Source organism: Neolamprologus multifasciatus, chromosome 3, assembly GCF_963576455.1.
Source record: "Neolamprologus multifasciatus chromosome 3, fNeoMul1.2, whole genome shotgun sequence".
NCBI classification, from domain to species: Eukaryota; Metazoa; Chordata; class Actinopteri; order Cichliformes; family Cichlidae; genus Neolamprologus; species Neolamprologus multifasciatus.
The window spans coordinates 38245747-38260157 of NC_140441.1; the positions used below are offsets into that span (position 1 = coordinate 38245747).

A 14411-nucleotide genomic window follows, 5' to 3' on the forward strand; every position below is an offset into this window, starting at 1 on the left:
ATTAGAAGATAACTCTTACGTAGTTAAACTAAAATACTCTTTGAGAGTTAATATATAAACTCTTAACACCAAGTGTTAAATTATCAACTCCAGAGAGATTTGGTGTTTAACACTAAATCAGAGTTAACATACCAACTCTCCAAAAAGAGTTAAATTAACACTCTCTGGTGTGGACCCATATAGACACTTTAAAAGTGTTGAAATCAAATCTGACAGTGTTAATTTGGACATGCTGGATTTGCTGTGTGTCTTGTCCTCCTGCAGTAGTGTGTTGAGTTTTTCTCTCTGGTTCTTCAGAAATGTCTTCTGCCCCATCAGTTTTTCAATGGTTTGTCTGACATGTTTTAAGTCGTCCTCATTGTTCTGCAACTCCTCTTCAAGTCTTTTCTTTTCCTCACGTTCTCTCTGTAATTTTTCCTCCATCTCTGTTTGATGTAGTTCATTTTCATCCTCATCATGTATGCTGATTTCTGTGTGAATAAAAATGAAAAAAAAAAATGTTGAAAAGTAATATCACTGAGAGCTAAATAACATACTTGCTTGCTACAGTAACCCCCCCCCCCCCCCCAAATTTCACATTTGCAGGGGAAAATGAAATCATAATCAACATAGCAAAAAAGTTAAATAATTCGCACTGAAACAGTGTTAATGAAACCTAATAAATATCAGGTAGATATATATATTATGTTTTTAAGAAGCATTTTAAACTAGAACACTAAAAAAATATAGATTATGTTGGTTCCAAAGGTAGGGATAAATTTAGCAATCAGTACGTGTTTAAAGTTCCAAACTAATGCATCCATGAATTTAATGATTATCTGCGTTTGTCAGAAAAGTATAATAAAGTTAGAACTTACTGGTTTTCTTTTGTCCGCATTTCCATATTAGTAATACTGTTGTAACAATCAATATTAAGCAAACAGCTAGGTTGATAGTAATCTGATCAGCAGGATTACACTGGACCAAGTAGAAATCACCTTAAATTAGAAAGCACACAGAATATACTGTTTGTAAATAACAAGTAATGTGAATAACTAATAAAGTCAGGCCATAGCTGGACTGGCCATCGGGCACACTGGGCATTTGCTCGGTTGGCCGATTGTGATTTTTCGTTTTCATGGGCCCATGGGGGTTTTTTTTGTTTGTCTTTTGTAACGGTATAAACAATGAAAGGTGGTGGATTGACCAGATGCTGGCAGATGTGTAAAAATAACACAGTTGTTTGGTAGTGGCTATGGCGGAGCTTCCACTGAGGCCAGCAGGTGGATGAGGGAAAGGAGGGGAGGCAGGAGGAGGAGAGACCTGAGATGGCTGCAGGTGAACTGAACTTCAGGTAAGAAGTTATTACCTGCAGGCTATCTGGGTCAGATATAAACCAAGTTTAGCTGTAGTTTATTTTCGTTGTGCTAACTTTTTACAGTCAGTTACAATAACTCGTACTGCGTACTAGCTAGCATGACAGAGTTTCTATACAGCTGGGTGGATGCTATGATGCTACTGATAGTGAACTTTATTTTATTCATAAGGTTAGTTAGTACAGTTGCCAACCTTCCCGTAAAAAACGGAATCTTCCCGTATTCAGAGAAAATATTACGCATTTCGTATTGAGCTGAAAAGAAACAAAGTTTGTCTCGGACTTCAGCTAGAATGAAAAAAGACACAAAGCTGGAGTTATTCTGTGTCTTTGTGTCTGTTGCTACTTCAATCATGAAACTGATCAATTATCAGCTGATTGGCTTTTCTGACACCATTCCCGTCTCTCTTGTTTATCGCCCACTTTGCGCCAGAAAGAGGAAACCAGCTGATGTCGCGCTAAACAACAGCAGCACGTTTAAGCTTGATCAGCTGTTGTTAGAATTTATTTAATATTACTTTCTAGTATCAGCTGAGGTTTGCTGGAGCCACAGCCGTAAAAGTCATGATATCGGTTTGTATATCTGGTGAGAGGGAAACATGAAGATGAAACCAGGAGATGTCCTTACTAAATCACCAGAGCTGAACAGGTGATGGACAAACAGGTTTACCTTTTAGGTGACATGAATGAGTTGAAGGGAACTTATGAACTATTTCTTAGAGACAAATAACACCAGGATCCTTTTTACGTAGCTGACGGCTGGTAACTGTGTAGGGGTGGGTCTAACAAAGTTTTGCCAGGGGGCCAGTTAGGGGAATTAACAGGGAAAGGAGGGCACAAAGAAATACTTTTCTTTCTTATTCTCATTTAAAATGTCTAGCTTTTAATAAATAAATATCTGAATCATTTTGACAGTGATGTAATACCTGGTGGGCCGGTCTCTAGTCAAAATGCCCGGTCCGTTTTTTTGTCCCAGTCCAGCCCTGAGTCAGGCATATATCATTTTTCTACCTGATACATGGATATGTGCTTCTTCAGTCTGGTTGATGCTCTTCTGTTGGACTCTGCAGGTGAGACTGTAGGTCTGTCTCTTGTTCACAGTCACAGTGCTGCTGACAGTATAGAGGCCATCAGAACCTTTGGCACTGTTTGTAGATTCAGCTGTGATTTGGTTTCCCTGACTGTTCAGCCAAAACACCCGAGGCTTTGGATACCAGCCGCTAGATTTGCATTTAAAGAAGATTTCATTTTCGACTTTGAATATCTCCATGACTACAGAAGAAACAGAACCTATAGAGGAAATAAGGATAAAAGTTACTTGGAATGCAAAGTTCAGAATTAAAACATTTTTGAATTATTTCAATGGTTCATGTTAGTCGAAATTCCTTCCCGATTACCTTCGATTACTCTGTGGTCACGCCATATACTTAAGCTTTTTGTTGAAATGGTACAGTGGCTTAAATTGTAATTATAAATACTACTATGCTCTTTTAAAGATCCATTATGGTTGTCCGATTTAATCCTGTTACATATTTAAATGTCCATTTGGTCAGGTCAAATGCTTTTTTCTTTTGTTGTTTTTTACCCAGCTGCCCAAATGTTCCTCTCATTGGACTTAATGCCCTATGAAATGTCTCTAATTCTAAATACCCTCACTATCTTCCACGCCTCTCTCCTGTTAGTAAACTGCACTTCTTGAGAACTCAATAAACTATGCCATGCGTCTGGTCAGTCCAAATCTCAATCCAGTTAGCTATGTTAGCTCAAGTGAGAACTAATCTGTCTTACCCAAATTTTACTATTAACTTATATGCTTCTGTAGATGATTCACTTCCCAGTAGAATATCCATCTTGTCATCCAAGGTAAGCTTCTGTTATTTGTCAATATCCCATGCCTTAATGTTTTTCTCTTTTTTTTTAAGAGCAAATGGTATTGATGTCAACTTACCAACAACAAGCTCCATCCCAGTTTCTGCACCAATTTCAGGAACAAGGCAGTTATACATTCCTGCATCAGAAACTTGCACTTTGGAGAGTTTCAATGAAATGTCACCACATTTCAGTTTGTTGACAGACAGTGATGTTCTTCTGGAGTATAAAGTATTCTGAGTCACGAGCTCCGCATCGTCCCGCTTTAAGTGGACAAATCTTGGTTTAAGGTCACGTCTAGACCATTCCACAGTCAAGTCAACAGCATCCCTAGCTGGTTCTAGCTGGCATGGTAAAATGATGTCATCCCCTGTCATTGCAACCAATGGTTGAGTTGGACCAATCATCTGAGACTGACCTGTGGATAAAGTATAATAAACGAATAATATAATTACACTTCATTTGGGTAATTTTTCTTGGGCTGCAATTTCCCAGGTGGTGTTTTCTTTATATCTTTCTTCCAGTTGTCTTGCAACACTCCCATCACATATGCACAAAAACTCTCACCACATTAACATTATGTTCATTGTTCAATATTACTCTGCAACTTACCTCCACAATGCCATGTTAGAAGAAGAAGGATAACATCATGATAGAAAACCAAGAGAAGCCTGCCCTTCATTGAACACATTCTCGATTTCTGCATAGTAAAAATAATATAAATACAGTGGGTATGGAAAGTATTCAGACCCCCTTAAATTTTTCACTTTTTGTTATATTGCAGGCATTAATGTACACACAGCACCCCATATTGACAGAAAAACACAGCATTGGTGACGTTTTTTGCAGATTTGGAGGAGGTAGAGCAGGTCATCTGCTAATCTGAAGGTTGGTGGTTGGATTTGCATGTAAGATTGAAAGCACATCCATAGAGAAAACATTCTGTGAATGAAGCCCTTTCAGTACTCAGAGTAGAAAATTGCTAAGAACCATTTACCTGAGATATCAGTTACACAGTTTCAAATTTATACATATATTCTGTTGTGCTTATCTTTTGTTATTAAAGTTTTTGCTGGTACAGTTTGCATAATAAATGTGCTCAATAATTAAACAGATGTTGATTTAAAAGTAGTTTCACACACACGTGCATATAAATCACTCTTGGGGCTCCCTGGTGGTCACACCAGTTGCAAAAAGACAAGAATTTTGTGCATTAGTCTACAATGGCAAAATGGTTGAATCAGAGGGACTATAGTAAAAATGTCAAAAAATACAACTTTGCTTCAAAATAAAATGCTGACATTACAGGATGCATGGTTTTATACTACAACATTATTACAAGAGAGAATAAAAAATGTGGTTTCAGTAGAAGTGAATGGGGCATTTTTGTGTCGAAAGACACTACACAAAAAGTAATAATGCAATCAAATCAATGTTGTTGCTGTTCTTTGACATGCCCACGAATCTAATCACCCCAATGTCACATCCTCATCCTATTTATTATATGGAAAATTATTTTTTGTGAGTTTGTTTGAATAAATAATTAATACACCAGATGTTTAAGCTGTCATTTAAAGGCTTAAAATCCTAAAAACAATTTAATGTTTTATAATTTTGAAAAGTGCTCAATTTGATTAAGTGGCAGAGTATGGATGACATCTAGTTCAAAAGTGTGAATAAAAAGACAATTTCCTTCAAAATGTCACAATCTATAACACAGCCAACATGATTGCCAAATAAATAAAAGTCCGGAGAAGGGCATGTGGGTTTTTACAGTGTAGTAAACAGTAGTAGCTGCTGCTATATCTTCCTTTGAAAGCAGAAAAGTGAGCTCTCTCGTTTTGATTGACAGAGTACGGAACAAACCTGTTGAGCTTAAAGCTTAAAATCAACCAAACACCTCCAAACATACAGGGTTTTTTCCGAGGATGAAACTGTCTCTGCCCCCAAACAGCTGAAAAGTTGTGTTAACTGATAATTGTCACACTTCAACATCTCAGTAAATTCAGCAAACGTACTTCATCTTCAGTCGTTTCAGACAGCTGGGCTCCTGAGTTTGTATCAAGCAGTCATTTTCAAAGAAGAAACTGAAATTATTCATGTGAGTTTACTCCGCCCACTCTGTAAACAGCAGACCAATTAGCACCAGCCTATGGCATTAACAGAAAGAAAATCTGAGAAACCTGCTGCAGTCAGTCAGCTCTGTGTTTTATCTCTTTTGGGCAAATAAATTAAAGAAAAGCATAAAGGCTCAGCCAAGGCTGGAGGTGACTCATCAAACACTCACCAGGAACACAGATCAGCTTAGACTATGATCTTTTAGTTTAAAATTAACTTGCTCAGTATCAGTGTAACTTAAGCACATGACTAAAACTGAAAGCTCAGAGTTTCTTTTAAGTCACCTTGATGAGACAAAGTCCTGCTTTAAGTGCAGGTCTCTGCACGATTCCAAGAACAGTTCTTTATAAACATAAATACAGCTTTTCTCACACTTTGCTGCTACATTTCGAGCTTTGTGGGAGCTTTTAACAACTGACAGACATTTTTCATCTTGTATGTGCTCACAGTTTGACAGAGAAACAACAGTCTGACTTTATTCAGAGTTTATTCAGGAAGATGTAGAAAAAAAATCCCTTTGTTTTTCACATTTTTAGTGCTTTGTTATAAGGTTCTTGTTTGTTTGTTCTCTGACTCAAAACAAATGAAAAACGTAAATGAACAAATAAAAAAAAAGACTTACCACAGATAAAGACCCTAGACGCTGACACAGTGATTCAATCTGTCACTCTCAAAGTGAAACAAGTCGCTGGAGCCGAGCAGGAAACGAAGACTGAGACAATGATTAACGAGTCACTGGAAACCAGACACTCAAGTCCAGGGCCGTGCAGAGAGGTTTAAAGGGGCGGGTGCTCAAAGTTAAAAAGGGGCACATTGAACCAGGCTGAATAACAACAACACGCATTCATCAAGAATCTAAAATGGGCAACAAGGCAAAGCAAACATAGCCGATGTTTTACCTGATGGGTACAATGTTGCTGTTGAGGGGTTGCTGTGGATACTGCTGGAGGGCAGGGCTGTGTTGATCTGAGACTGTAGACATTAAAAAGTCCATAGGAGAGATGGTAGCTGATTAAACAAGTGTCATGAGATAATAACAAAATGCAAAGATTGGTGACAGCGCTTGGAACCATAAGCCAACAAAAAACTGTGAGAAATAATTTAGGCTCTGCCTGTGAATCACTCTTTGCTTCTCTTCTTCCTTCCATCCCATCATTTCATATATCACTCTCCACTTGCTGTCTATCTGAGAACAAAGCACAACTTGCTATTGCATTAAACCAGACGTTCCCAAAGTGTGGGGCCCGCCCCCTAGGGGGGGCGCAGAGCTATTGCAGGGGGGGCGCGGCATGAAAAGGGGAAAAAAAACAAAAAAAAAACCAACGCTTGGACACTGCTAGCACGGGCACCCACACAAACGCAAAGCAGGAGATGAAGCATAGCTGAATATGTTTCCAAACCAACTTCTAAGCCAAAGACTAGAAAATATGGTGAAGCATGTCTTCCCTTTGGCTTCACCTGCACAAGTGCCGAGGTAGGTCTCCCTGCAGGATTGGTTTTCCCTTCGTTGGGAGCAGCGCTGGGCTGTTTAAATCACGGACAAAGAGTATCCCACATTCTTGATTTGTAGATCACAAACACTTGTTGTAATGACTAACTACTCCTGACATTTTGGAGATGTTAGCTCTTTATACAGTAAAGTTACAGTGGGATACAAATAACATCAGGCTGATCCTGCCACAATCTGTTCCTCCGGTTCAAATCATGGACAAACAGCATCCAACAGTTGTTTATGTTTTTGAACCCATTTTGCAGAGGGATTTTTTTGAAAAATGTATTGATAGCAATGTTGAATATTATTACACAGGGAAAAAAAAACAACTACATGTAAAATAATTACACCGTGACGCCTCTGCCTTTCTAAATGGAGGGACAGTAACTGCGTGTATATGTAAGCCTTTAAAACCTGCAGATAGTCAGATTAACAGTATTTCGTCTCTATCTGCCATTCTGCAATTCATCTCATGTAAACAATAACGTGGCGCACAGCGTGACGTGAAAAAAGGCACATACCTTTGACATTGAGTGACGAACTCTGTATTCCTCGTCCACACGTAAACGCAAAAAAGGAGTTTTAAAAAATCTCCGTTCTCGGTGATTCGAAACGCCGTTTACGTGTGGATGAAACAGCTGCGTTTTCAAAAATACCCGTGTAGGTGTGGACGTAGCGTAAAATACTTAGTAGTTTATTTTCTTACTACCTGTCATTTATTGCAGATTACTTGTATTTGCTTAATTGTTTACTAAATGTTTGAGGTGTGAAATAAACTGCAATGGAGCAAAATATGGGTGTGTGTGGTTGGAGGATGTGTTCGTGCGTGCGCGCGCGTGAGGGGGGGCGCGAACATTTTTCTTGTAAAACAAGGGGGGCCCAGCAAAAAAAGTTTGGGAACCACTGCATTAAACTATAATTAAATTATCCACACCTAACAACTCTTGCACTTAATCTATAATAAAATGATGACAGAAAAATGTTATAGCACTGCCTTTAGTAACCTCACACAGCTCCTACTGTTCCCTCCTCATGTCCTTACCAGGCATGTCTGGACAATGTTATATCATGAGTAATAATTTAAAAAAATCCATCTAAATAAAACACACACATGCACGCACACACAGTGACATTTTAGACCTTCTTCTGAATACTGTATATACTATGGGCATCATGGTGCTGATCCAGAATCCTTACATTATTATTTATTACTAGAGCTACAATAATAAAGCAATGAGGAGGGGGAAGTAATAAATATGAAATAATGTATTTATGATGATTCACTATCCACTCTGTCCAGGGGCAAAGCTTATTAAATTTTAAACTGTAGAGATACAATAATTTTACTGCTGTAAAATCCAAATTTTGTCTTATTTAAAATGTAAATCTAATATAATCTGCTTCTTAATGTTTGTTCTGTAAAATACAGCGTGTTTTTTAATATATTATAATTTTAATGCATAATTATGTGGACATGCATATTAGATCGTTTTTTAGTGAAATATAATCCCTCCAGAAAGGCAGGAAAAGCCCAGAAACTTACTTTAAAACTAAATATGTTCTAAATACTTTAAAACTAAATATGTTCCCTAAAACGGTGACAGAGCTACAGACCCATGACAGCCTTACACAGGTATCCAGCAGCTATGACCAGCACTACCTGTGCAGTTAATAAAAGGACAGGTAATGTTTGTCGCGCTGTTGCACACACAGCACGCTCGTTTGTTTCAGTTCGTCAGTTGCAACAAGACAACTTACCAACGTGTACGTAATAACCTAATACTCCTGTGTGCTATACACCACAGTGTACGCTGTACACCTACTTACTGGTTTTGTCGCATCAGTCTGTGTCTCTGAGTTAATTTGTGTTTCCCCTATGCGCGTGCTCTTTGTGAGCTCGTTCCCGGCTCGTAACCAGCGCGTTCTGCTGTCAAGGGTGATCATTGGTTAAATGTGATCATGTGACTGATGCAAGCCAGATCCTTTTATTTAGCAAAACTGTGATTAATAGTTAAATATTATTGTTGAGGGGCACAGACAGGACTCCGCACGCCCACACACATAAAAAAAAAGAAAAAGAAAAGATTTTTAAAAGTTGCTTCAACAAAAGGGCACTTTGGGCACCCATCAGGAAAGGGGCGGGTGCTCAAGCCCCTCTAGCCCCCCCTCCCTCTGCACGTGCCTGCTCAAGTCTGATCAGTTTCTAACGTTCACTGCTGCACATTCCTTGGTGTTTATCAGCTAAACACTGAGCATGACGAACACAGGGACGGTTGACCTTGATTGCATATTGCATCAGTTCAGTGCTGAATCTGAACCAAAACCAAAGAGGAGCTCAAAATGGTTTCAGGAGTTTCTTATTACCTTCAACAAGAAGCTCATGTTTTTGGCAACATTTTCATTTCATTCTGTCTGTAAACACAACAGCTCTAAAAGTTTGAAAGTATTCTGATAAAACTCTGTAGGGTGTAGAGCAGGATCATGTTATAATAATCCAATAAAATCTGGCTAACATCCATCGAGGTCTTCACGGTAAACTTTATGAGTTGTTGGTTGAAAATTGACAAAAAAACGTAAAAGTCAGAAATTATGATTCTTAAAATTCTTTTCAACATTTATAAAGTACAAAGACTTACAATATAATATCACATTTGACCTCTGACCTCTCCCCAAGTTTAAAGGATCAACCTGAAAGTCAGAGTAATGATAATGTTATATAGAGCATTGTTGGTACTGACAGCATGTAGGGAACAGTGTTGGGTAAGTTACTTTAAAATAGTAACTTAGTTACATTACTAGTTACTTCTATCAAAAGTAACTCAGTTACTTCAAGTTACTCGTTACTTTCAAAGTAACTAGTTACTAGGGAAAGTAACTTTGGTTTTACTCAGAATTCTCTTGTTAATGTGTTGCTTCCATAACTTTGCCAGTCTTCTAGCTTGCTTACTTGCCACAAGTGCACTGTGCCACCTACCAATAGAAAGGAAAAGATAATGTGCATATTTCCACAAGAGAAATCGCACGCCTGGACCGTCATTGACTGCTGCCATGATTCTAGCCTAGGTCACAGCGTCATGTGCGCCTTTTACATCCAACACAAAAACTGCAGTCGTGGTGCTTTGATTGTACTCAGAACTCGGAAATTCTGCCTTCTGAATAGGAAGATGTAGGTAACACCAGACTGCAGATGAGCTGCATACAGGGCTGGACGGGGACAAAAAATCGGCCCGGGCATTTTGACTAGAGACTGGCCTGCCATTATAGGAAAAATCATAAAGCCTTTGAATGAAAGCAAACGCTGTTGTGACAGTGATGTTCACTGTTTGATGGTATATATGCATCAATCTATCAATCCTTTGTTGTAAGATTCAGATAATTATTTTTTAAAAGCTAGACATTTTAAATGAGAATATGAAAGAAAAGTACTTCTTTGTGCCCCCCTCTCCCTGTTAATGCCCTACCTGGCCCCCCTGGCAAAACTTTGCTAGATCCGCACCTGCACAGTTACCAGCTGTCAGCTACCTAAAAAAGGATCCTGGGGTTATCTGTCTCTCAGAAACAGTTCATAACTTCCCTTCAACTCATTCATGTCACCTAAAAGGTAAACCTGTTTCTCCATCACCTGTTCAGCTCTGATGATTCAGTAAGGACGTCTCCTGGTTTCATCTTCATGTTTCCCTCTCACCAGATAACCAAACCGACACCATGACCAGCAGCTTTTTTGCAGCTGTGGCTCCAGCAAACATCAACTGATACTAGAAATTAATATTAAATAAATGCTAACAACAGCTGATCAAGCTTAAACGTGCTGCTGTTGTTTAACGCGACATGTTTTCCTCTTTCTGGCGCAAAGTGGGCGATAAACAAACAAGAGAGCCGATCAGCTGATCATTGATGAGTTTTCATGATTGAAGTAGAAACAGGAGAGAGAGGGGGGAGAATGAGAGAAGAAGAGGCAGCTGTGCAGCAAAGACACAGAATAACTCCAGCTTTGTGTCTTTTTCATTGTAGCTGAATTACGGGACAAACTGTTCCTTTTCACCTCAATAAGAAACGCGTAATATTTTCTCTGAATACCAGACGGGACGGTTGGCAACTCTAATAACTTATGAACAAAATAAAGTTCAACATCATTAACTTCATAGCACCCACCCAGCTGTATAGAAACTCCGTCATGCTAGCTAGTACGCAGTACGGAAAAAGTCAGAATAACGAAAATAAACTCCACCTAAACTTGGTTCATATCTGACCCAGATAGACTGCAGGTCATAACTTCTTATCTGAAGTTCAGTTCACACTTGGACCGGCGGCCGCCTCGGGTCTCTTTTCCTTCTGCGTCCCCTTTCCCTCATCCACCTGCTGCCTCCACCACTTGCTAATGTTACTGAATCTGTGGAAGCTCCACGATAGCCACCACACGAAGTAACGAGTAACGACCCTATCTAAATCCCAGTAACGACTAACGCGTTCCTGATTTTGGCATAATAACTAGTTACCGTGCTCGTTACCACAATAATAACGTAGTTACTGTAACGCGTTACTTAATAACGCGTTAGTCCCAACACTGGTAGGGAATGATACATGGGGTTTGTAAATATCAGGTTACTTTGGACCTCTGACCTCTTCTTTGGTGTCAAATATGGTCAAACTTTCATAAAATGTATTTCATCTATGCTTCAAATTGTGTTGCCCTTATTCTGTTGCCGTGCTTCACGACTCTGTTTTGTTCATTACAGTAATAGGTTACAACCATTTAAATACAAAACAGTACATGTACAATGTTCCTGAATGTTTTTAAATAATCTTTTTCTTATCAAAAAGTTTTTTTCACTTCATATTTATCATGTATGTTATATAAACTTGACTAAAAATCAAATGTATGCTACAGATGTAGTCACATAAATAGAAAATAATTATATTTAAAATGATGTAAAGTATATAAGATTAGTTTTAAAACACTCTTTGACATGTTTGTATGCTGGAAGCAGAAGCTCCCACTCATATGTGGAACAAGTCAGTGTGTTTAATGTTTTGACACTAAATCAAACAGTGACCTCTAGTGTCTAGCTTTGTTACTGCACTGAAAGGACAGCACAGCTGGAGCTCTGTGTATTCGGCCTCTGAGGTCTTCAGGTGAACCGGCCTGTAGCTCCAGGTCGGCTGCAGAGTTTCTCACCTTTAAAGACAAACTTCAGAGGTCTTTGTGATCAGATCAGGATCTGTGTTTCCTTCCTTCATTTCCCGACTCTGACATCAGCTCACAGCTTCTAATGAGTGACAGGTGTTGAGATTCAAGCTGAAATCCAAACTTCTACTCAATAAGAAATGTTCATGTCTTCTCTTCAGCAGCTTCCAGGATCTCTTCTTCTGACTGTTTGTGTCCATCTGTTGGTGTCCACATGCTGAGTCTCTCTTCATCAAGGCCTCTACACTGGTGTGTGAGCAGGAGTCACTCTTTAATACAAAACACAACTGAATATCACAAGTTTAAGAAACTTCAAAGCAGAGACAGAACAACAGAAACAATAATATTTGATGAAAGTGCTCTGATAGAAACTGACCTCTGTCTAACTCAGCATCCAGCTGCTCCACCCAGGATCAGCAGGATGAAGAAACTCACTGCAGCAGCAGCAGCGATCAGTCCTCCTCCGCCTAAAAATAAGAACATCCCACAGAGAAGACGTTACTGAAGGAGTAATATATATATATATATATATATATATATATATATATATATATATATATATATCATAATAATCTGACAATAACTATAATATTGTCCATATTATATTTACATTACCACAGTGAGATGATTTTAGTCTCATGAAGAACATTAGCTAATTGTTATTTACTAACTACTCTTGAAATAACTGTTCGGTACAGAAATGAAGCCTAACAATCATGTTTTACAGTCCTGTGGTCTCAGCCTCAGATACTCAACTAATCACAGTGATGTCATGACAAAAATGAATGACTAGCAAAACATTTTTCTCCTGTATGTAACGTTTCTCGCGGTTAGTGTCATGGTTGCTAGGCAACCTGAACAGCGTGACGAAGGCTAGACCGTCCCATTTCACAAGCGTCTCACTTCCGCACTTCTCGTACTTATAGTACGCACCGTACGTAGCACGCGTAGTGCACGTACTTCAAGCGTGCAGACCCTGAATTGGGACACAGCCCATATATTCAAAAAGGCTGTGTAACTCACTTACCCTTCCCATCCTGTTCATATACACAAAGACTCAAAGCCTCTGAGGTCATCTTTACACAAACAAGCCACTACATAAGAAGTCTAACTGAAAGGCCCTTCAGGAACACACGGAAAACCTAATCCACACCAAGCTCTCCTGCCACCATGGAGTGGTGTAACTACCTCAGTGACCTTACCCTCAGACTAGATGAGTCACCTACCCCATCCAGAGATTCTGCTTCCTCTACGGAAGACATGTTAGTGAACTTCAGGAGATCCTCAAAGTACTCCTTCCACCATCTGACAATATCCTGAGTTGAAGACAGCGAGACTCCACCCGCACTATACACAGTGTGGGTAGAGCACCACTTTCCCCTTCTAAGTCGCCTGACTGTTTTCCAAAATTACTTTGAGGCAGTCCGAAAGACAACATAGCACCTGGGATCCCTGGGACACACAAATCCATCCATATCATTTTATATTTCAATGGATTGAAATGATAAAAGTTCAACATAGAATGCATAATCATGTTTAAAATAAAAGATCTTTATTGTATTTGTAAGGTAGTGACTTACAAATAATAAGTCACAGGGTGTCACTGTTGAGCTGCATAAACACTGTAGTTTTGAGCAATTTTGACAATTGTCCCCTACAGGACACCCTAGGTCAAGTTTCCTGTTTGTACGGGCGCCATCTTGGCTCAGAGTTTTCTGTGATTGCTTTGCAAAGTAAGCACTGTCTGTGGCATTCCACATGGGTTTAGTTTAAAAATCAGTATTATACTTTGTAAAATGGTGATTGTCCAGTCAAACTATGAATATACTGTATTCATTGAGATGTTCATGTACTGTCTGATGAGAGTGTGTTTATGTTTGAAAATATCTGTGGTGATTGGGGGCTACACTTCTGCTTGCTAACAGAGGACTCACTGATGCAATGATGAAGAAGATGAAGAATTAGTTCTTCAGCTACAGTTTGCTAGTAGTGTTGTTATGTAAATTTTGCCTCATACACGTACCTGAAACCAAGAAATGTGGTTAAGATGCCAGCAGCTGAGTTGGAGTTGTTTATGCCCCAGTGTCTAAATAAGCGGTGTGGTCCGAACCACATATTGAATGCCTGTACCCGACTGGTCTCTCTACTGTGCACCCCAATCCAAACCAAAATCACACAACGCAGAGTCCAGGGTGGAGGGAGATCCTTGGACTGGCAGGGTTACATATAGCAGGTTGGGGAGGAGAGGATGTTGTCTAAGCTACATCCATCATGGACAACACCTCCCACGAGCACTGAGCAGCTCGTTCAGCAGCAGACCTTTACACCCACAGTGTAGGAAGGAGCGCTACCGCAGGTCATTCTTACCAGCAGCTGTCAGACTGTATAACACA

The 14411-nt window shown here is 39.3% G+C and overlaps 1 protein-coding gene across 2 annotated transcripts; it reads right to left on the reverse strand.

Annotated features, from left to right (window-relative positions):
• Positions 1–29: 29 nt before the first annotated feature.
• On the reverse strand, positions 30–6556 carry LOC146523052 (butyrophilin subfamily 3 member A2-like). 2 transcript variants are annotated; one of them, XM_085154672.1, is made up of 6 exons: positions 5964–6556; positions 3836–3923; positions 3303–3641; positions 2366–2644; positions 858–977; positions 30–470 (listed from the first exon to the last, which is right to left on the reverse strand). In XM_085154672.1, exons 2-6 carry the CDS (start codon positions 3912–3914, stop codon positions 124–126), a joined length of 1164 nt encoding a protein of 387 aa, XP_085010798.1. In that variant the 5' UTR covers positions 3915–3923; positions 5964–6556; the 3' UTR covers positions 30–123. The 2 variants fall into 2 exon arrangements, with proteins under 2 accessions (XP_085010798.1, XP_085010799.1); XM_085154673.1 differs by lacking the exon at positions 858–977.
• Positions 6557–14411: the final 7855 nt, after the last annotated feature.

Coding starts and splice junctions, on each gene's coding strand:
- LOC146523052 (XM_085154672.1), bottom strand. CDS start 3,914: ATGTGTTCAATGAAGGGCAGGCTTCTCTTGGTTTTCTATCATGATGTT. Junction 2,645..3,302: donor TGGGATGGAGCTTGTTGTTG/GTAAGTTGACAT, acceptor TTTCCTCTATAG/GTTCTGTTTCTTCTGTAGTC. Junction 471..857: donor ATGCGGACAAAAGAAAACCA/GTAAGTTCTAAC, acceptor TTATTCACACAG/AAATCAGCATACATGATGAG.